This window comes from Pongo abelii, chromosome 2 (genome assembly GCF_028885655.2).
Source record: "Pongo abelii isolate AG06213 chromosome 2, NHGRI_mPonAbe1-v2.0_pri, whole genome shotgun sequence".
NCBI lineage: Eukaryota > Metazoa > Chordata > Mammalia > Primates > Hominidae > Pongo > Pongo abelii.
Genome location: NC_085928.1, coordinates 96,172,926 through 96,194,321, shown reverse-complemented (window position 1 = coordinate 96,194,321; position 21,396 = coordinate 96,172,926). Strand labels below are relative to the sequence as shown.

The window sequence follows — 21,396 nt, the reverse complement described above, 5'->3', positions numbered from 1 at the left end:
TTGTTATTCTTTTAGTTACTTAGTACCAGATGACTCTGGGTGAGGCTCGATTTTCCCCTCATTACCCAAATGATCCTCTCGGAGATCCCCTCCTCCTTAATGGAGGACAGCTCACTAACTTCAGATGTCCTCCAAACCCAGGTTTTGCTGGACATTTTTGTCAGTTTGGGCTGCTGTAGCAAAATCACATGAACTAGGTGGCAACCAACAGAAATGTATGCCTCACAGTTGTGGAGGCTGGAAGTCCAAGATCAGGTGCCAGCATGGCCAGATTGTGGTGAGGGCCCTCTTCCAGGCTGCAAACCGACAGCGTCCCCTTGTATCCTCACATGCTGGAGAATGGAGGGAGCCAGCTGTCTGAGACTCTTAAAAGGCCACTGACCCCATCACAGGGTCGCTCCACTTTCATGACCTTATCTAATCCTAATTGCCTCCTCAAGGCCCCACCTCTTATTCCCATCACATTGTTGGGGGAAGGGTTTCAATATTTGAATTTTGGAGGGACACAAACATTCAGTTCATAACATGGGTGACCCTCTTTTCAACCTCCCTTCCCTTTTCTGTCCTCAGGGGTCAGAGTCATGAACTGCTCTGCCCAGATCCTGTGGGGCTGGAGGGTGCAGTTTCATACTGGCTCTAGGTGATGGCAGTGCTCCGTGCCCTGCATGCGGCCACCTGGCCTCACCACGGCAGTGCAGGCACAGTCGTTGGCATGATGTGATCAGCTCACGTAGAGTGATGTGGTCTTGCGTCCTAGCACTGGTGACCCGAGACATTGCTTTTCTGAAAGTGTGGCCTCTGGTCTTTGGTTTGCTCAAAGCTTTGCTCACGCATGGTTTCCCCTTTGCCATTGGGACTGACATGTTCACCTTTTTCTCTAACTTTGTCTTGTTGCCTAAAAGAAATGCCAAAGCTTCTTGACGGTAAGGGATGACGGCTCTTGTTTTCTACCCTTACCTACCTGTGGAAAGGAGCCCGTCTGTGCATGATGGATGACCACGTCACCTTTGGCAAAAAGTCTCAGTGCCCCCAGCATGGGTGGCCTGAAGGGCCCTGCCCACTCCATGCTGGCCACAGGAGGGCAGGCACCCAGCCTGAAGGGAAGGAAGCCTGGGCACCCCACGTCCACCGGGCTGCACACACCTTGCTCTTGGCTGCTTGCCCTGCATGTCCTGTCCTGTCTCAGGCCCTTGCCCTAACCCTCTTCTCTCCCCCAACCTCCCTCCCTCTTTCAGAAATCAACAGCAGTGATATGTCGGCCCACGTCACCAGCCCCTCTGGCCGTGTGACTGAGGCAGAGATTGTGCCCATGGGGAAGAACTCGCACTGCGTCCGGTTTGTGCCCCAGGAGATGGGCGTGCACACGGTCAGCGTCAAGTACCGTGGGCAGCACGTCACCGGCAGCCCCTTCCAGTTCACCGTGGGGCCACTTGGTGAAGGAGGCGCCCACAAGGTGCGGGCAGGAGGCCCTGGCCTGGAGAGAGGAGAAGCGGGAGTCCCAGGTGAGCATTCCGGGCAGGATTTTCACTTGGGAAGAATAGAGTTGAGCCCAGGCAGTGTGGGCACCCACATACTTTTTTGCCCCGTTCGAAAGAGAAGACTTCTGATAGGTGGCATTAAGGGGCATTCTTTAAAACAAGGCATCTGTGACTAAGTCTGGCACACTTTGTGACTAAGCTTTGCTCACTTACATAAAGCCAAACAGGTTTCTTACTGGGAGCCTCCTTGGAGCCTGTAATTTATTAGTGTGCACCTGAGTCTCTAATTGGGGAGCAGAGTAATACGGTTTCCAGAGCATCTTTCAGGGCTGATGTTCTGTGGAACACACTAGAAAGCTACAAAACTGACTGTAAGCATCCTTTCCTATGGTTGCTGCTGGTGGGAAGATCTGTGGGGAAAAAACGGAACATTCTCGTCTTTTTCTGGCTTGGTTAAGGTGTATTCATTTTTTAAAATTTTTATTTAATATTTTTTTCTCTCTTTTTTTGTTTGTTAGAGATGGGGTCCCACTATCTTGCTCAGGCTGGTCTTGAACTCCTGGGCTCAAGTGATCCTCCTGCCTTGGCCTCCTAAAGTGCTGGGATTACAGGCATGAGCCACTGCGCCCGGCCGGATAAGATGTATTCAGGGCTGGGTGCGGTGGCTCACACCTGTAATTCTAGCACTTTGCAAGGCCGAGGCAGGCAGATTGCCTGAGCTTAGGAGTTCAAGACCAGCCTGGGCAACATGGTGAAACCCCATCTTTACTAAAATATAAAAGAAATTAGCTGGGCGTGGCGGCATGAGCCTGTAGTCCCAGCTACTCGGGAGGCTGAGGCAGGAGAATTGCTTGAACCCAGGAGATAGAGCTTGCAGTGAGCCGAGATCACACCACTGCACTCCAGCCTGGGCAGCAGAGCAGGACTCCGTCTCAAAAAAAAAAAAAAAAAAGACATGTCTTCAGAGGACTCCAGATGTCCTATGAATTTAGTTATCACTAGTGATTCTTAGGAAACTTCAACAATGGACCTTGGACCTTGCTTGGGTTCTGCTTGGGGTTGGAGAAAGAGGAAAGGGCTAGCAACAAACGAAACCTAGCGCTGCAGGTTTGAACAAGAATGGAAGAGGGGCAAGGGTTCTGCGGGGCTCAGTCACTAACCAGGTTTCTCTTTGCTCTCAGCTGAGTTCAGCATTTGGACCCGGGAAGCAGGCGCTGGAGGCCTCTCCATCGCTGTTGAGGGCCCCAGTAAGGCCGAGATTACATTTGATGACCATAAAAATGGGTCGTGCGGTGTGTCTTATATTGCCCAAGAGCCTGGTATGTATTCAGGGTTCACAAGAGGACATTTTCCTTGTTTGAATATGGTTAGGTTGCAAGGAACAGAAATCCATCAAGTTTGCTGAAGTCAATGAGGAATCTATGTGTATGGGCACATGGGACAGCCTCCTAGAAATCCAGTTGCAAGATACATGTCCAGACCTCTTAAGGGTGGGAACGCTTGTTCTGGTTGCCTTTTGCCTTTCTCCATTAGCCTCTCTGCTTCTTGCTTTCATTCACTTGCTCCATTCTTTCCATCAACCTGCCTCTGTCTGCCCACCCATGGCTACGCTGGCTGGCTGCCCCAGAAGAGTGGCCTTGGCATCTGAGCTCCCTCTAGCAGGAGCTCTTAACCTTTTGTATGTCATTGACTCTTGCCATCTGGCGAAGCCTATGGGGACTGTTCTTGGGATAATGTTTTAAAACACATGAAATATGTCACATTATAAAGGAAATCATTGATATTAAAGTACAGTTACCAAAATCTTACAAGAACAAATATGCAACATAGAAACATGCATATCTTCGTTAATACATTAAATCATAAGATTTGATGACAGTATATTAACTGTCATCAAAGTGACAAAGTAATAAGTGAAAATGATATGTCAAAATAACTGTAAAATGACATAAAAATCTATGATTTTTAACGGTGATATAAGTCATATGTACTTATAATGTGCTGTGATTTCTTGTCAACATTTCTGAAGAAAGGAAATGGTAAATTTCAGTTAGAGGATGGTGAAAATTAAAACGTAATTTTTTCCCCATTCAAGTCCATGGATCTGCTGAATTCAGTACAGGCCATTTGGGGACCCTGTGAGCCCCGGTTAAGAGTCCCTGGCCTTACCCCACTAAGGAAATCATATCGGCCCAGCCTCAGCCAGGCAACTCCCACTCAACCAATCAGCTGTGGCCATTGAGGAGGGCTTGGTCTCTCTGAAGGCATTTTAGCCCTTGGTGAGAAGCAAGAGGTCACTCTGGGTCCAGAGTCTCTGAAATGATGGGACTTTCCTGTCCTCATAGGTAACTACGAGGTGTCCATCAAATTCAATGATGAGCACATCCCGGAAAGCCCCTACCTGGTGCCGGTCATCGCGCCCTCCGACGACGCCCGCCGCCTCACTGTTATGAGCCTTCAGGTGAGATGCAAGGAAGCATCCATCTCCTTGGCCGCAGGCCACCAGTGAGACCCCTGGACTCCCGAGGCCGCTTCAATGTCCCCTTAGGTGCTGAGGCCCCTTTTCACATTTTGACCACAGATGTCACCCAGTCACTGGGGAGCTTTCCTGTGGCAGAGTCAACTCCCCATACACTTAGGGTGGATGACACTTGGGGCGAGCAAAAACAGAGCCACAGTCAACAGCACACCTTAATGTTTGGGGACAAGTTTGTTTTTAAAGGTTTATTTAAGAGAAACAAAGGAAGCCTGTTCATAATTGGTTAAGGAATAACAAGGGCTTTCAAAACAAAACCAACACAAAAATAACAGTGCAGTGATGTTTTAGCCTGCTGTTGTTGGCTGCCTTTCCTCAAGAAAGTCAGTTGTAACTTATGATTCATTAATAAGTGTGCAGGGAACTATGTTAAGAGCTTTATCAGTGTTACCTCAGTAAATCCTTGCAATAGACTGACAAGTAGGTTCTCTTGACCCCATTTTAATGATGGAAAAACAGAGATACAAGGAGGTTTTGTCCACTGGCAATCAGCTAGTATGAGGCAGAACAGGGGCAGTGTGGCTCCAGAACCTGTATTTTTGTTTGTTTGTTGTAGTTGTTGAGGCAGAGTCTCGCTCTGCCATCCAGGCTGGAGTGCAGTGGCATCATCTTGGCTCACTGAAACCTCTGCCTCCCAGTTTCAAGTGATTCTTCTGCCTTAGCCTCCTGAGTAGCTGAGACTCCAGGCATGCGCCATCACACCCGGCTAATTTTTGTATTTTTCGTAGAGATGGGGTTGCACCATGTTGGCCAGGCTGGTCTCAAACTCCTGACTTGAGGTGATCCGCCCCACTCAACCTCCCAAAGTGCTGGGATTACAGGCATGAGCCACTGTGCCCGGCCAGAACCTGTGCCCTTAACGGCAACCTCTCTAACCCCCCACCTGACATTGTGGCACATGGTTGCATAGTCCATCCCATTAGGATACCAGGAGTTGCAACATTTCTCCTCATCCTAAACAGGTCACTTAATTCAAGGTTGCACTAGCACCTTCAGCCAAACTAAGAACCATCAGGGATGCCTCTGGGTTTTTGCCCAGGACACTGAAAAATAATTAGGCGTCTGAACTGGGAGTAGCAATTAAGTTGTGAAATAACATCGAAATCCCAAAGTATGATTTCTGGGTAAGAGTTTCTAAATAACCTTGAGCTGCCCCCAGTTCTTGAAAATATTGGATTCATTAAAATCCAATCTGATGTCTAAGATTGGTGATATCATTGGCTGTAGTTCCATACACTTGGTTTACATTTGAGATTCTAATCTTACTCTGAGGGGAACTGGGATACCTCCAGTTGTTCCAAACATTAGTCTTTCATTTAGAGACGTAAACAGAACCCAAACCAGACTCAGTCCACACATTGAAGCGGCCTCATCCAGAGAATACCAAGGGTACTAACTGGTTACTGTGGTGTAGATGTTTTTCTTGTGTTTCATTTAAAGGCTTCTTAACAGAAGTGTCTTTTGTGGCCAACTTAACTAAAACCTACGGAGGGAGATAAACCCAGCACTTGTTGAGGGCAGGAGCTGCCCTCATGCATCTCGAAGATTTCTTTCGAATCTTCCGAGGCATTTATCTCCCTCTTGAGGATTTAGCGGCAAGCGGATTCAGGTAATGTAAATGATTCTGTCTAAAAGGAGCTGGTTTGGAAAAATCCTCTCCAGGAAACTTCTGTAGAGTCCTCTCGTCATAGCTGGGTCATAAATGTTTCAGTAAGTGCACAGCAGGCTGTTTCTCAAGCTTTTGTAACCAGCTGCTGCCGCAGGAGGGGTGTGTCAGTCAGCATTGCCCCCTGTTCTTCCCGGGTCATTTGATGCCAAGTGATATGTAAATTATTGATCAGAGATTTCGCGGAGGCCCACGCAGCAACATCTGGTGCTGGTTAGCAAAGAGAGGCATGTATCGTTTTGTCTTGCTTTTGAGACTTTTTAGGAAATTGGAGTAGGCTGGCACTTGGGGTGGGGGTGGGATGGGAGTGATCTGGTGATCAAAGATCCTCTAATTCTGTGTTCCATCCTCCCTCCTCAGTCTATATCCCCTAGGGCAGCACAGTCCAATAGTAGGTTCTGCAGTGATCAAAATGCTTCAAGTCTTTGCTATGCAGCATGATAGCCACTAACCATATGTGACTATTGAACATCTGAAACGTGGCCAGAGGAACCAAGGAGCTGGATGTTTAGTTTTATTTAAGGGCATTAAATTGAAATATATGTATATATGGCCATGTGGCTGGTGACCACCAAATTAGCCAGTGCAGCTTTAGGACCTTGCCATGAAGATCTGGTTCTTGGGCCAGTTCTTGGACCTCAGCATCCCCTGAGAACTTCAGTCCCAGACCCACTGGATCAGAATCTACATTTTAATAAGATCCCCAGATGGTTTGCTTACACATTAAGTGTGAGCCATGCTGCTTTAGAGTTATTGCCTGAGGAGTGGCTGTCCGACCAAGTCTAAATCAAAATTACTGACTTGTAAAATGCTGCTGTTCGGGATTGGCTAGTCTTAAAATATCTTAAATGTTGTTGCTCAGCTTTGTTCTTAACCATCTGAACTTCTGATCCCCTCCTCCCAGAAGAGGAGATAGTTTCCAAGACAAAGTATGGGGAGTGAAACTGATCCAGGGAAGAGCAAAAGCTATGTCTTTCTATGGCTTCTTGTGGGGATACAACTTCTAAATGCATATTAATATTTAATAATAAGCTGACGTTTTCGAGCCTCTCTGTGTATGGGCTAGGCCCTGTGATGAATGTTTTGCATGCACAGCTTCATTTGATCTTTATAGTAGCCCTCAAGATAGATCGTTATTATGCCCATTTTACAGACGAGGAAACTGAGACTTGAAGAGGTTTGGCACCCTAGACATATAGCTAGGAAACGGTAGGAAATCCAGATGCAGCTGGTTCTTAAGTGCTATGGACTGCTGCCTTCTTTGCACACGTAGTCCTTTATAATATGTTCCTCCAGGTCTGCCCTTGAGATAACAAACAGCATAACATAAAACTGTGTTCGTGTTCGTGAGTGCATGACTTTGTTAGCTGCAGTATCCTCTTAAAAGAGGATACTTTTTTGACCTGGAACATACTGGGTTTTCTGGCCTGCACGGGTGTTATTTTGGATGCTGAGATGATAGTCCTTTTGACCAGGATGTCTCAAGTATCCAAGCCCAGAAATCATCTCTTCTAGGCTGAATGAAGATGGTTTGCATAAGAGACCATGCAGATGCACGTCTCTGCTATCTTACGTTAAAAATGCAGAATGGCTCACCTGCTCTTTTGTTGTCATATGTTATATAGAAAAACCTATTTGCATGAGAACTGTCACCCACAGTTTTGGGTAGGGTCAGTGTGTGCCACTGAGCAGGAACGCCGAGGGCCATAACCTGTCTAATGTATTAAATTCTCAGGAATCGGGATTAAAAGTTAACCAGCCAGCATCCTTTGCTATAAGGTTGAATGGCGCAAAAGGCAAGATTGATGCAAAGGTGCACAGCCCCTCTGGAGCCGTGGAGGAGTGCCACGTGTCTGAGCTGGAGCCAGGTGAGCAGGAGGCCTGCTGGGGGGTCCCAGCACCAGCACTTTCCAGCAGAATGTTCCTGTAAATGTGTGTCCCAAAGGAGGGCTGATCAGTTTCATTACTGCCAGTGAGCCTCTGAATTCCCTTTGCTGTTGCCAGATATTGTTTATAAATTAGGGTTTAAACATGTGCCAGGTATAGGCAGACCCTTTAGGCTGGGAGAGAATGCTCATTCTTTCTTTCTTTTTTAAACAAAAGCTGGGCTGGGTGTATTGCCTTAACCTGGGAGGTCAAGGCTGCAGTGAGCTATGATGCAGTGAGCTATGATTGTGCCACTGAACTCCAGCCTGGGTGACAGAGTGAGACCCTGTCTCCAAAAAAAAAAAAAAAAAAAAAACATACACACAACACAAAAACAAATGCTTCTTTGTTTTCTGTTAGTTTTTCAGATTCCTTTTGTATGACATTCATCATGATTTTTCTTTCATGTTGTAACAACATCTTATAGATTTTTATTCGTTGACCTTATGACACGAGTAAGCATATTTTGATCTCACTTTACTCTAAAGGAAAAGTAGGTTAATGTTCTGTAAATTTAAAAAAGAAAATCTGGGTCTCTAGGCCCTAATGTCCTAAGATTTTTCTTGCTTGGTGCCTTGGTATATGGAATTCTCTGATTTAATCAACTTTAAAGAGACAGTGTTACCGGTGAACATAATAAATTTATTAAGTGTCAGAAACTTGAAGGAAGGTATAAGGCTCAAAGAGTTCCTCAAAGTTTAGTGAAGGCCTAGCCAAAAAGCAGATGATGACCCCAAATGATCACTATTACCACAGGAGAACTGAGAAGTAAATGCTGAAGATGGTCAGAGCAGGAGAGAGAAATAGTTTCTGCCTCAGTGAGTTCAGGAGGGCTTCTCAGAGGAGGTGACATTTGATGTGGGCCTTGATGTATGAGGGGGAGACCTATGATTACTGCCTTATAGGGCATTTGTTGTGTGCCTGGCTGTATTTGTATAGTGTAGTTGGAAATCTAGGCTCTGACCAGGCATGGTGGCTCACACCTGTAATCCCAGCACTTTGGGAGGATCAGTTGAGCCCAGGAGTTTGGGACCAACCTGGGTAACATAGTGAGACCCCACTCTCTACAAAAAAAAGTAAAAAAAAAATTAGCCAGGCATGGTGGCACGCACCTGTAGTCTACTTGTGGGGGATGAGGTTGGGAGGATTGCTTATGTCCAGGAGGTCGAGACTGCTGTGAGCTGTGATCATGCCATTGCATTCCAGCCTGGGTAACACAGCAAGACCCTGTCTCAAAAAGAAAGAAAAAGGAATGTAGGCTCTGTGTGAACATTTAGATCTATGTTTCCTAGTAGGCAGAAAGGCAGTGGGGAGCCTCAGGAGGAACAAGTGTGAAGGATGGGGTCAGATCCCGGTGTTAGTCTGAAAGGCCAAGTGGTGAGCTGGTGCTCCCAGAGTGGTCCATTTGAGGAAGCAGCGGCACTGGAAATGGAGAGGAGGGACTTGAGGCCAGAGATCTGTGGTGGCCATAGAGAGTGAGAGAGAGAATCCATTCCAAAATGTTCCACGTAGCTTAGTGATTGGGTCAGAAGATGACAGTGCAGTTATCAGAACTAGGCCCAGCCAGGCAGAGGGTGGGTGAGGATTGGTCAGGGCCTTAAAGGGTTTAATATTTTACTTTGAGGGGTTTTGAAGGATCCCCAATACCCAAATGGAGATGTTTACTAGATCACTGTGAGGTTTGGTGGCCTCAGCCCCAACAGTCCCTCACTGGGTACCCTCCCTCTTCTCTTAAAGCCAATGTGCTTCAGGGAAAGCTGGCTCCACCCCAGACAGGATTTGAACCCCTACAGATGTATGAGATCATTAGCATGACACAGTTACTATTGATTGCAGATTATAGAATACCCAGCTCAAGCCAACTCACACAATAAAGGGGCCCAGTAAGGTGCATAACTAGAAAGTTCAAGACATCCAAGACAGGTTTCAGCGATTTGATTTGGTCATTGAGCTGTGCCCTGCAAGGCCTCAAATATCTCTGCTGTTCTGCTTTGTGGGCCTGGTTCTGGCCTTCCTCTTGGTGGCAGGATGGCTGCAGCAGCACCAGATGTCCCACCTTCACGCCACATCAATTAAGAGAGACACCCTCTCAGGATTCTTAGAAGTCGAGAGGCTCCTTTCCCAGAAGTCTCCAGCACATCTCCCTTCCCATCTCACTGACCTGGACACATGCCCACTGCTGAGGCATTTTCTGTGGCTAAAGAAATGCCATGTGCTCATTGACTAAGGCTTAGCAAAGAAGGATTTTTCCCTGATCCACTCAGGGATCACACCTGGACATGGCGATGGAGCCGGCTTCCCCTAAAACACATTGGCTTTAAGAGAGGCGGATGGGGACTGTTGGGGGATGTTCAGTGCCAAAGGATGTAGGGTGCACAGCTCCATGGAGATGCACCTCTGTGGAGACCTCCAGAGGCAGGGAGAAGAGCTTTGGGGAACACAAATTCTGAGAGGGATGAAGAGTACTAGGTGCCAGGGAGAGACCGAGAGACTACCTGCAGAGGTAGGAGGAGAACAGGCTGTGCACCCTGGGCAGGAGGGCTTCAAGGAGGAAGCGGCAGTCAGGTGGTGCACAATGGGTAGATGTTCTAGGTGCCCACTTCAGTTAACAGATTACCTTGCTACATGCTGTGACAAACACACAGCCAAAAACCTGCCCTGTGGGGCACTTCCTAGCTTTGAGCTTAATTAAGGAGCATTAATGCCAGTTGGAACCATTTTTTCCCCTTCAAGTGGCCAAATAGAGAAACGAAGAAGAAGTGAGGTTTTCTTTTTTCCCTTCGTATATATTCTTTTTTATTTCTTGTCATACCTTCCCAAAACAGAGACATGCAACAGTAGTTAGAATGGCCATCTCCCAACGTTTAAAAAAAAACCTGAACCCCCAGTGGGTGAACAAAGTAAAGGGTAGTAACCTAGAGTTAGCTGAGTTAGCCACTGTGGAGCCTTAAGTGGTGAGGTCTTCCAATTTCAGAGTGATGTGTCTTCAACTTGTATCATCATTTTAGTGGAAAAACATAATTTAATTTTGGTGAAATGAGATTCATCTCGTGACAGGATTAGTAACAGCATTCACGGAATTTCACGTTGAAGAAGTGAGGTTTTCTAAAGAAAGGAAGTGTTCTTCTGAGGCAGGGGTCAGAGTCTTGTCCTGTGTTTATAGGATTTGCGATGTGGATGTGTTTCCCTTGGGACTGATGAGGGATACCCAGGGGGTCCGTCTGGTTCTGAAATCCAGGATGCTGAGTGCCAGGCTCCCTGTAGAACTGTTGATTTTAAATGCGCCATCTCTCGCCTCCATCCTTTGTCCTCACCGAACTCAGGGGCGTCCATTTGCTTGATTTCACCCTGTGCCTTTGCTCATTCTCCTAGATAAGTATGCTGTTCGCTTCATTCCTCATGAGAATGGTGTCCACACCATCGATGTCAAGTTCAATGGGAGCCACGTGGTTGGAAGCCCCTTCAAAGTGCGCGTTGGGGAGCCTGGACAAGCGGGCAACCCTGCCCTGGTGTCCGCCTATGGCACGGGACTCGAAGGGGGCATCACAGGTAACCCACTTCTCTGCTTCTTGAAGCCTTAACTGAACCAGCTCCAGGGACCAAGCCAGATGGAAATCCTCAAGCCCCATGGAAGCTTTTTACACACGCTCCCCATGGAAACTGGGGTCATGCACACTTCGGAGGCGCTTGCTCTCCAAAGCTGTTTTGGGAGTTGCGGTTTGACCCGCGATAAATCCAGAGTGAGAGCTTGATGGCCGTCTTACCACACCTCATTACTGTTAGTTGTGATTCAGATTCCTTCCTCTGCCAAGTTTCTTGACTTTCAGAACAGGATGCTGATAGTCAGGGAACACAGCACGGTGTCATTAATTTTGAGGGTTTCTTTGCCTGCGCAGAATTCATGATGCATCCAAGTGGGCTCCTACCCATCTGTTCTTTCATGGCACCGGGCTCCCAGAAATGCACTGAAGCAGCAGTAAGACCTGTCCCAGCCTATCTCCTCCTCTTTTTACTCTCAGATCTTAATGGAGGGAGGAGAAAAGACTGAAATGATCAAAGAATTCTGAAGCTTTTTGGACCCATTACAATTTATTTTTATTCTTTGCCACAGATGGGACATGTTTGATTATGAAAAATGCAGGCAGTGAAGAAGTAAATAAAGTGGGACTCACTCCATCTTCTCTCCTCCTCCCCCACCTGGGTCCAGAAGCAAACGGCTCTGGGAAGGGAGGACCTTCACCCTCTCTGTCATCTCATTGTCTGTCTTCATTCTTGGTTGCTGGGTTGGTTAGCTAATTGGTTCATTAGACAAGCAGACACAGAATTTTGCTTTTGTCTTACAGAAGGAATCTTACTATATCTACTGTGTGGTATAGCTTGTGTTTTTGCTTTGCCATCTTAAAGATCTTTCCATGTCAGAACAGATCTTCCCCTCCTTTTCCTGGCTGTAGTGAGAATTCCTGCTGTGAATCGCAGTTATTTGAACAGGTGGCATCGGGTGGTGCGCAGTGAGTGCGTCACTGTTATGGAGGCTGCCAGGGTGGAGAGTTGGTCCTTAGTCTTTGCAGGGGAAGTACGCAGTGTGGACTCACTGGGGCATATTTGCATTTGGTGTTACTTTGGACCCTCTTGGGAAAGCAGTATGTCCTGGTTTCTTGAGTCTCTTGTGTGTGTACCCCCACCCCGCATAAGGAGAGTGGGATGGAGCAGACTTGCCTCCCAGGGGTGAGGGGTGAGTGGCTGCATGGTTGCCTGGCATCCAGCCCCAGGAGCAAGTGTCCTGTGTGGCCAAGGGGCCCTCTCCAGGTGCAGGAGTGACTGGTGGGCTGGCAGGCTGCCCGGGACTCTGGCCAAAGCAGTGGCCTCAGCAAAGCCACCCACAGGGGTGGTGTGAGTGCTGCCAGACTCCCCAGGCAAATCCAGTCTGGCTCCACCCTGAACTCTGGGCCTGCGGCTTGCCTTTTGTGAAAGGCATGGGATCATTTTACTGTAAGTGCTGTCCATGTTACAGATGTGGAAAGTGAGATGCAGAGGTTGAGTCACTCCCCAAACAAACACTCCCCCAAAAAACAGTCAGCTGGGAGGAGGCAGAACCAGGAATCAGTCTACATCCATGACCTCAGAGCCTGTGCGCTGAACCCCCGAGCTTGGCCCCCTCTCTAAGTGGCTGGCTCACCCAGAGGCAGTGACTGCATCCCCAGCCCACTTTGGGGGTGTCCTAAACCACGATCCCTGTCCTCCCAGCTACTCAGGAGTACTTTCCAGGCAGCAGTGCTGGCACTTGAGCCCTGACAAGGTACTCACCTTTGAGGGCCCAGGTGGGGTCCTCTAGGCACTTGGAGCGCGTGGCCCACTTCAGGCCAGGCCCCACAGCAGCTGCTGGGGTCTCCCACACTGGCCAGGAAGCATCTCACCCTCCTGCTGGCTCACGCCGCTGTGCCTGGGCCCTCTCCCATTTCCTTTTGGCTGTTCGCACACCTTTTTGGGAGCTTGGGTTTCAGGCTGTGCTCTGCCAGCGCTGGACGCTGCTGAGAAGGAGCTGCTCTTGCAGGGAAGCTCCCAGCCTGGAGGGGAGAGGTACAGAACCGCCTGCTTCAAACCCTGTGTAAATATTGCTCTTGTCACAGGGAAGGCGCCTTGTTTTTCCAGCCCTCCTGCTCCCAAGCCTTTCCCTAAATATCCATTCTGAGATTACACAGCTGCAGTGTGCATGGAATGAAAAGGTATCTGTGTTTGGCCGCCAGAGCGCCCAGTATCCTGACCTTCTGAACAAAGCAAACCTCCCTGTTTTTATGGGTGAGTTTGCTGTATCTCTTGGCTCAAGCTTTAAATGGTCCATTCTGTAGATTTTGGAGTAGGGGAATGTGGAGAATTTGAGGCGGGACCCTGCTGGAGGAGGCTTGAGAGGCTGGGAGATAGACCAGGGAGCTCCAGATTCTTTGGAGCCGCTGAGCAATTTTCCTAATGAAATGATCCAGGAACCCCAGTGTGCTCGGGGTATACCAGAAGGGCCTCCTTCCTTACCTGCCTTGAAGAACAAGTGGTGCTGCGTTTAACATGCATTAAACTCACAGGAACTGAGCTGGACATATTTGAGGGGGTTGGGGAAGACCGCCGTGCCCAGAGATGTTTTGTGGTGTCAGATACAGGTTATAGCTACAGGCAGTGGTGAGAGACTTCTGCTTGTGGATTTTTTTTCTTCCATCTTTTCTCAGGTAAGTGCTTTAGCTCCAAGTTGGACAAACTTTATGTTTAAATCCCAGTTCTGCTGGTCCCCAGCTGTGTGACTCCAGATGAATTATCTGACTTCGCTGTGCCTCTGCTTCCTTTCCTGTAAAACAGGAATAATAACGGGACCCACCTAATAGGCTTGTTTGGGGCCGTAAAGGAGGTAACAGCCAAGTAGTAGCTCTTGTCCCATAACCCCTGATTTCTCTTTTCCCACCTCGTCTTCCCTGCCCTTTTGGGCCCTCACAGTCAAGATGAACTGATTTTTGGTTGGTCAAAATATTGCATTAGGGCCAAATGGGTACGGTGGCTCATGCTTGTAATCCAAGCACTTTGGGAGGCCAAGGCAGGAGGATTGCTTGAGGCCAGGAGTTTGAGACCAGCCTGGGTGACATAGTAAAACTCCATCTCTAAAAAAAAAAAAAATTTTAAAGACAAACTTAGGAATGAAACAGCTTGTTAAAAAATGGTGGAACTTTCCTCTGCAGCCACATCATTTCAACTTCACTTTAAAAATATCTTTTTGGCCTGGCACAGTGGCTCACGCCTGTAATCCCAGCACTTTGGGAGGTGGAGGTGGGAGGATCACTTGAGCCTAGGAGTTTGAGACCAGCCCAGGCAACACAGCAAAACCCCATCTCTACAAAAAAATTTAAAAATTAGCCAGGCGTGGTGGTGCATGCCTGAAGTCCCAGCTACTTTGGAGGCTGAGGCAGGAGGATGGCTTGAGCCTGGAAGATTGAGGCTGCGGTGAGCTGTGATCATGCCACTGTACTCCAGCCTGGGCAACAGAGGAAGACTTTATCTCAAAAAAAAAAAAAAAAAAATTAATAATAAGGCCGGGTGCATTGGCTCATGCCTGTAATCCCAGCACTTTAGGAGACCAAGGTGGGCAGATCACTTGAGGTCAGGAGCTCAAGACCAGCCTGGCCAACATGGTGAGACCCCCATCTCTACTAAAGAAATAGAAAAATTAGCTGGGGATGGTGACGAGTGCCTGTAATCCCAGCTACTCAGGAAGCTGAGGCGGGAGAATCGCTTGAACCTGGGAGGCGGAGGTTGCAGTGAGCCAAGATCGTGATACTGCAGTCCAGCCTGGGCAACAGAGTGAGACTCTATCTCAATCAATCAATCAGTAAAATATCTTTCCTTATCATCATCTTACAGCTGCTTCCTGGATGGACACACTGTCTCCGTGTTGCTCACCTCCCGCTTCTTCCCTGCGCAGCCCCGGGCCTCAGAGCTGCTGCTTGAGGGGCTGCTTGGCTGCACAGATTAGATACCATGATGAGGTTGAGATAGTGTTGGGGGTGGACCTTGGGGCAGGAGCCTCAAGAGCTTCCAGGAACAGCTGGGTTGTGTTTGAGAGTTGCACGATAGCAGCTCTTTTGTTTTTATTGATATCCAGAACAATAATTCTTTCTCTGGACTAGGAGCTATAATTAAACCAAAATATTTCCCAGCTGGGGCAGTGTCTAGGGCTCTGGCAGAAGCACAGCCCTGCATGGGGATGCTATGCCAGGCATGCCCCATAGAGGGCACTGTAGCGGGCATGCGCCAGACCTGATGACTGAAGGAAGCTCTCCCTGGGCCAGCTAAGCTGTCTCAGGGCTGCAGTTAGGGGATCTGAGGCAGCTCCACTGTCCATCCAGGGGTCAAGAGATGAGCCTGGCACCAGAGCCATGCAGACATGGTTCAAACCCGGCTCTACCACTTTCTGGTTGTGTAGCATGACTGGCCCCCTCCCTGAGCCGCAGAGTCATTTGTGAAGCAGGAATCACGGAAAGGATTCCATACCACATGTGTAAACGGTGCTGTGCACAGGACCTGGAGTCGGAGTGGGGCACGCATGCCCCGTCAGCGGGAGCTGCTGTTTTGTTCCTGTGCTTATTGCTGGAATTCACGGCAAAGTGGGTGGGCTGGCAGGTCACAGTGGCTGCACCCAGTCTGTAGCACAGTGCCTGGAGTGAGGGCTGAGGAGGAAGGGAGGAGATGCTTGGCCTCCCTGGCTTCTCCAAGTCTACCCAGAGAAGAAAGGACGGTCAGAGGGGCCCACGCCTCCCCCACACCCCTGGAGAGAGAGCTGGACTCTGGTGGCTGAAGCAGCACTTCAGGCTCACAGTGTGACTCAGGCTTCTCGCCCTCAGCCACAATGGCTCGTGCCCAGAGGAGAGAACAGGGTGTCCAGGCTGTTGGTGCTTGTGGGCGAAATGTCAGCCATGCTTCTCCTGCCTTGGCCTGGAAAAGGGAGCCCCCACCCCACAGGGCCTGAGGTTGTCTCTGCCAGAAGTTCAGAGCTGGTGCCAGTGGGTTCCCATGCCACCAGGGTGAGCCCTCTGTAAGGGGATCTATGTGTGTCCCTCACCATGGCCTCAGTGCTCCCGGGAAAGCCCTCCAAGCCATCCACACAGCATTTTCTATTCCTTTCTCCCAGGTATCCAGTCGGAATTCTTTATTAACACCACCCGAGCAGGTCCAGGGACATTATCCGTCACCATCGAAGGCCCGTCCAAGGTTAAAATGGATTGTCAGGAAACACCTGAAGGATACAAAGTCATGTACACCCCCATGGCTCCTGGTAACTACCTGATCAGTGTCAAATACGGTGGGCCCAACCACATCGCGGGCAGTCCCTTCAAGGCCAAGGTGACAGGTAACGATCAACCATCTTCGGAGTTACTCTCCCTTCCTGGGGAGCTGGTTTGTCAGATCAATCATAGTGGAAACTATGGATGGTTTTAGATGTGTTTAAGCTACTTTGAACTTTGAATGTCAGTAAATAGTATGAGGTGTCAGAGGGCCGTGTTTGAAACTTACAAAAGTCCACAGAGTGGAGCCGTGCAGAAGTTGAGAAGACATGTTAGGATGTTAGGTAGTTTTCTGTCTCTAACAGGAAAGAATACATGTTGAAATCTTATGTATTTGTTTAGATCAGGGCCTGAAAATCCCCTCATTTCTAATTTTCACTTGAAAAATAATCAAAAGGTTTTCCTATACTTATAAAAATGTGTCTCCTCCAAAACACTGGAAAAAATACCAAACTATGAAAACCACTTCACAGCCACCACCCAAGGTAACCACCATAAACACTGTAGTAAATCCCTTCCACACGTCATGATTCACTGTTACATAAAGAATGTAGGTTCATCGCAGGAAAATTAGAAAATTCAGATAGAAAAATCATCCTTTCTCATCCACAGAATCATTTTTTGATATTTCATTATATGTCATCCCAAACTTTTACACTGCTTGTACATAGACTATTTTATGTAAATAGAAAGATGTGAATTCCACAGGCACATCTTTGGTGGGTGGGGGGTGGGGGGATTGGGAGGGTTCTCGGCCTTGTCAGCCAAGGCCAGACTCATCCATTTGCCCAGAAAGCCAGATCCTAGTTGTATGGGGGTGGGATCCCAGGGGTTTAGAAGACATTATGGGTGTGAGATACGGGTGTGGTGGCTTTTGTATCCAGGTGTTGGGGTACGCGGGCTCTCCTGGGGTTACTGTGTAGGGTACTCGCCTGTCCTCTGGCTGAGAGACCCCTCTTGATCTGGCCATTCATGCCTGTCCCCCTCCCTCCTGTACCTTAGGCCAGCGTCTAGTTAGCCCCGGCTCAGCCAATGAGACCTCATCCATCCTGGTGGAGTCAGTGACCAGGTCTTCTACAGAGACCTGCTATAGCGCCATTCCCAAGGCATCCTCGGACGCCAGCAAGGTGACCTCTAAGGGTGCAGGGCTCTCCAAGGCCTTTGTGGGCCAGAAGAGTTCCTTCCTGGTGGACTGCAGCAAAGCCGGTAGGTGTCTGGGCCTTTTCAAGGGTGGGGTGGGGCAGGGGCAGGCTGGGCACCCTGGGTACACTGGCCTTCCCTGCTGAGGTCTCCTGCAGTGCCCACCCCAATGTAACCCAGCCGTTTGCAAGTAACCATGTTCATGACCCTGTTCTCCTGCACTTAATATTTTTAAATGATTTCCTTCTCTTTGCCTTTTGAACTTGGGTATTTATTTGGGTTTCAAGGGTCGGTTGCCTGGGTTCTGGCATCCAGTACACCTGGGCTGGAAACCTGATACCGTCACTTCATTCATTCGTTTGTTCATAAAACTTATTTAGCCATGTGACCTTGGAAAGTTATTAAATCTCTTTCCAAAAGTCAGTTTCCTCTTCTCAGAAGTACCTTCCTTAAGGTGCTTGTGAGAGTAAACAAGAAGATTCTCATAGCCAACACTTAGAATAGCCCTTACTGTGTGCTAGGGTTTGACACCCATAACTCCTTAAACCTCACAACTAGTTCGTGAGGTATGTGCTGTTCTCATTCCCTGCTTACAGATGGGGAAGCTGAGCTAGGGAGAGGTGAGATTCCAGTCCAAGGTTACCCAGGTAGCAAGTGGCAGGGCAGGGATTCGAACCCACACCGTCAGGGTCTACGAGCCTCTGCTTGTAATTGCCACACTCTCCCACCTCTCAGGGGCCCCAGCATTATTGCGGAAGCACCTTACCTTTGGCTCTCATACTCCCTCCTTTTCCTGTGCCTGTCCTGACACATCCGGATGGAGTAACCACTTCTTTTGCCTCCTAGGCTCCAACATGCTGCTGATCGGGGTCCATGGGCCCACCACCCCCTGTGAGGAGGTCTCCATGAAGCATGTAGGCAACCAGCAATACAACGTCACATATGTCGTCAAGGAGAGGGGCGATTATGTGCTGGCTGTGAAGTGGGGGGAGGAACACATCCCTGGCAGCCCTTTTCATGTCACAGTGCCTTAAAACAGTTTTCTCAAATCCTGGGGAGAGTTCTTGTGGTTGCTTTTGTTGCTTGTTTGTAATTCATTTTATACAAAGCCCTCCAGCCTGTTTGTGGGGCTGAAACCCCATCCCTAAAATATTGCTGTTCTAAAATGCCTTCAGAAATAAGTCCTAGACTGGACTCTTGAGGGACATATTGGAGAATCTTAAGAAATGCAAGCTTGTTCAGTGGGCTGAGAGGATCCTGAGTACACTAGGTGCAAACCAGAACTCTTGGTGGAACAGACCACCCACTGCAGCAGACAGACCAGGAACACAATGAGACTGACATTTCAAAAAAACAAAACTGGCTAGCCTGAGCTGCTGGTTCACTCTTCAGCATTTATGAAACAGGGCTAGGCGAAGATGGGCAGAGAAAAAGGGGACACCTAGTTTGGTTGTCATTTGGCAAAGGAGATGACTTAAAATCCGCTTAATCTCTTCCAGTGCCCGTGTTAATGTATTTAGCTATTAGATCACTAGCACTGCTTTACCGCTCCTCATTGCCAACACCCCCATGCTCTATGGCCTTCTTACACTTCTTAGAGGGCAGAGTGGATGTGGTGGCAGCCGGGCCCACATGTCTCCCAAGTACCTGTCCCCTCGCTCTGATGATTATTTCTTGCAGAGTCACCACACGAGACCATCCCGGCAGTCATGGTTTTGCTTTAGTTTTCCAAGTCCGTTTCAGTCCCTTCCTTGGTCTGAAGAAATTCTGCAGTGGCGAGCAGTTCCCCACTTGCCAAAGATCCCTTTTAACCAACACTAGCCCTTGTTTTTAACACACGCTCCAGCCCTTCGTCAGCCTGGGTAGTCTTACCAAAATGTTTAAAGTGACCTCAGAGGGGCCCATGGATTAGCGCCCTCATCCCAAGGCCCGTCCCATGACATAACACTCCACACCCGCCCCAGCCAGCTTCGTGGGTCACTTTTTCTGGAAAATAATGATCTGTACAGACAGGACAGAATGAAATTCCTGCGGCTCTTTGGCCTGAAAGTTGGGAATGGTGGGGGGAGAGAAGGGCAGCAGCTTATTGGTGGTCTTTTCACCACTTGGCAGAAACAGTGAGAGCTGCGTGGCGCAGAAATCCAGAAATGAGGTGTAGGGAATTTTGCCTGCCTTCCTGCAGACCTGAGCTGGCTTTGGAATGACGTTAAAGTGTCAGGGACGTTGTCTGAGCCCAAATGTGTAGCGTGGTCTGGGCAGGTGGACCTTTAGGGTTTGCTGCTTAGTCCTGAGGAAGTGGCCACTGTTGTGGCAGGTATAGTATCTGGGGCGAGTGTTGGGGGTAAAAGCCCACCCTACAGAAACTGGAACAGCCCGGAGCCTGATGTGAAAGGACCACGGGTGTTGTAAGCTGGGACATGGAAGCCAAACTGGAATCAAACGCCGACTGTAAATTGTATCTTATAACTTATTAAATAAAACATTTGCTCCATAAAGTTCCCTTGGTGTTCTTGGATGATGTCACTTCTGAACAAATTATTTAATCCTAGGAGTTCAACACCACCAGCCTGGGTAACACAGCAAGACCCAGCCTCTACAAAAAATTAAAAAATTAGCCAGCATGGTAATGCATGCCTGTAGTCCCAGCTACTCAGGAGGCAGAGGCAGGAGGATCACTTGAGCCTGAGAGGCCAAGGTTGCAGTGAGCTGTGGTTGCAACCCTGCACTCTAGCCTGGGTAACAGAGCAAGACAGTGTAACACACACACACACAGGCACATCGTTGGAGCCCCAGACCAGCTCTCCCAACCCCTGCCTTAAAGGGACACAAGACTAGCAACTTGTTTTGACAATGAACCTGGGCTCTTTTTGTCGGGGGGGAGGTGGTAAACAAGAAGCTGTCACCTGTCACCCTGCTGTGCTTATTGTTGCTGCTGTCTTCCCCTCCCTTTGCCTCTGTTTCTCTTTTTTTTTTTTTTTTAATTTTCCTTTTTTGAGACAGAGTCTCACTCTGTTGCCCAGGCTGGAGTGCAGTGGCGGGATCTCTGCTCACTGCAACCTCTGCCTCCCAGGTTCAAGCGGTTCTTCTGCCTCAGCCTCCCAAGTAGCTGGGACTAAAGGCGTGCACCACCATGCCTCGCTAATTTTTGTCTTTTTAGTAGAGATGTGGTTTCGCCATGTTGGCCAGGCTGGTCTTGAACTCCTGACCTCAAGTGATCCTCCTTGCCTTGGTCTCCCAAAGTGCTGTATTATGGGCGTCAACCACTGTGACTGACCTGTTTCTCCTTTTTCTAGAAGAGCTTCTGATTGCTGAATGCTTAGGAGGTACCTAGCACCCCTTCTCCACCTCCACCTCCTCCTCCGCCTCCTCCCTACCCCACAGCAGTGATACCGCTTTACAGATGGCACTACCACCTCAGGTGCTGCAATGCAATACATGCAATGCATGTTTGCAGATGCAAAGCTCACTTGCGGGCAGACCCTGGGCCCTTGCCTTCTTGACCCCAGAGTGCTAGCTCTACCCCCTGGTGATACCGCTGTGGAAACAGGAGTCCCCAGATAGGCCCTGGCAGTGCCATGGTGATGGGAAATCACCGCTGGGCCCCCAGCCCTCCAGATGGGGGTTGGGGTTGGAGAGAAAAGCAGGGAAGGGAGACTGGATTCTTCTGACACCTGGCTGTCAATTGGGATCAATTGTTTGCCTCTGAGAGGAGGGAGGAAGAGAGTGGAGGAAAGGTCCTCTCCTCCCGGAGGGAGCAGCCTTATCTGTGGCCTGCACCAGGAAGCACTGCTTCCTGGACTCCTATCTGAGAAGGTCCATGGGCTTCGGGATTCT

The 21,396-nt window shown here is 48.8% G+C and overlaps 1 protein-coding gene across 3 annotated transcripts in view; it reads left to right on the top strand.

Annotated features, from left to right (window-relative positions):
• Positions 1-20,057, top strand: part of FLNB (filamin B) — a 164,882-nt gene extending 144,825 nt beyond the window's left edge. For all 3 annotated transcript variants that reach the window (XM_063722021.1, XM_063722023.1, XM_063722022.1), the window contains 8 exons: positions 1,236-1,502; positions 2,660-2,797; positions 3,824-3,939; positions 7,416-7,548; positions 10,979-11,155; positions 16,269-16,487; positions 17,425-17,628; positions 18,409-20,057. In XM_063722021.1, the coding sequence (XP_063578091.1) occupies positions 1,236-1,502; positions 2,660-2,797; positions 3,824-3,939; positions 7,416-7,548; positions 10,979-11,155; positions 16,269-16,487; positions 17,425-17,628; positions 18,409-18,596 (1,442 nt within the window). In that variant the 3' untranslated portion in view covers positions 18,597-20,057. The remainder of the gene's footprint in view (positions 1-1,235; positions 1,503-2,659; positions 2,798-3,823; positions 3,940-7,415; positions 7,549-10,978; positions 11,156-16,268; positions 16,488-17,424; positions 17,629-18,408) is intronic.
• The last annotated feature ends 1,339 nt before the right edge of the window (positions 20,058-21,396 follow it).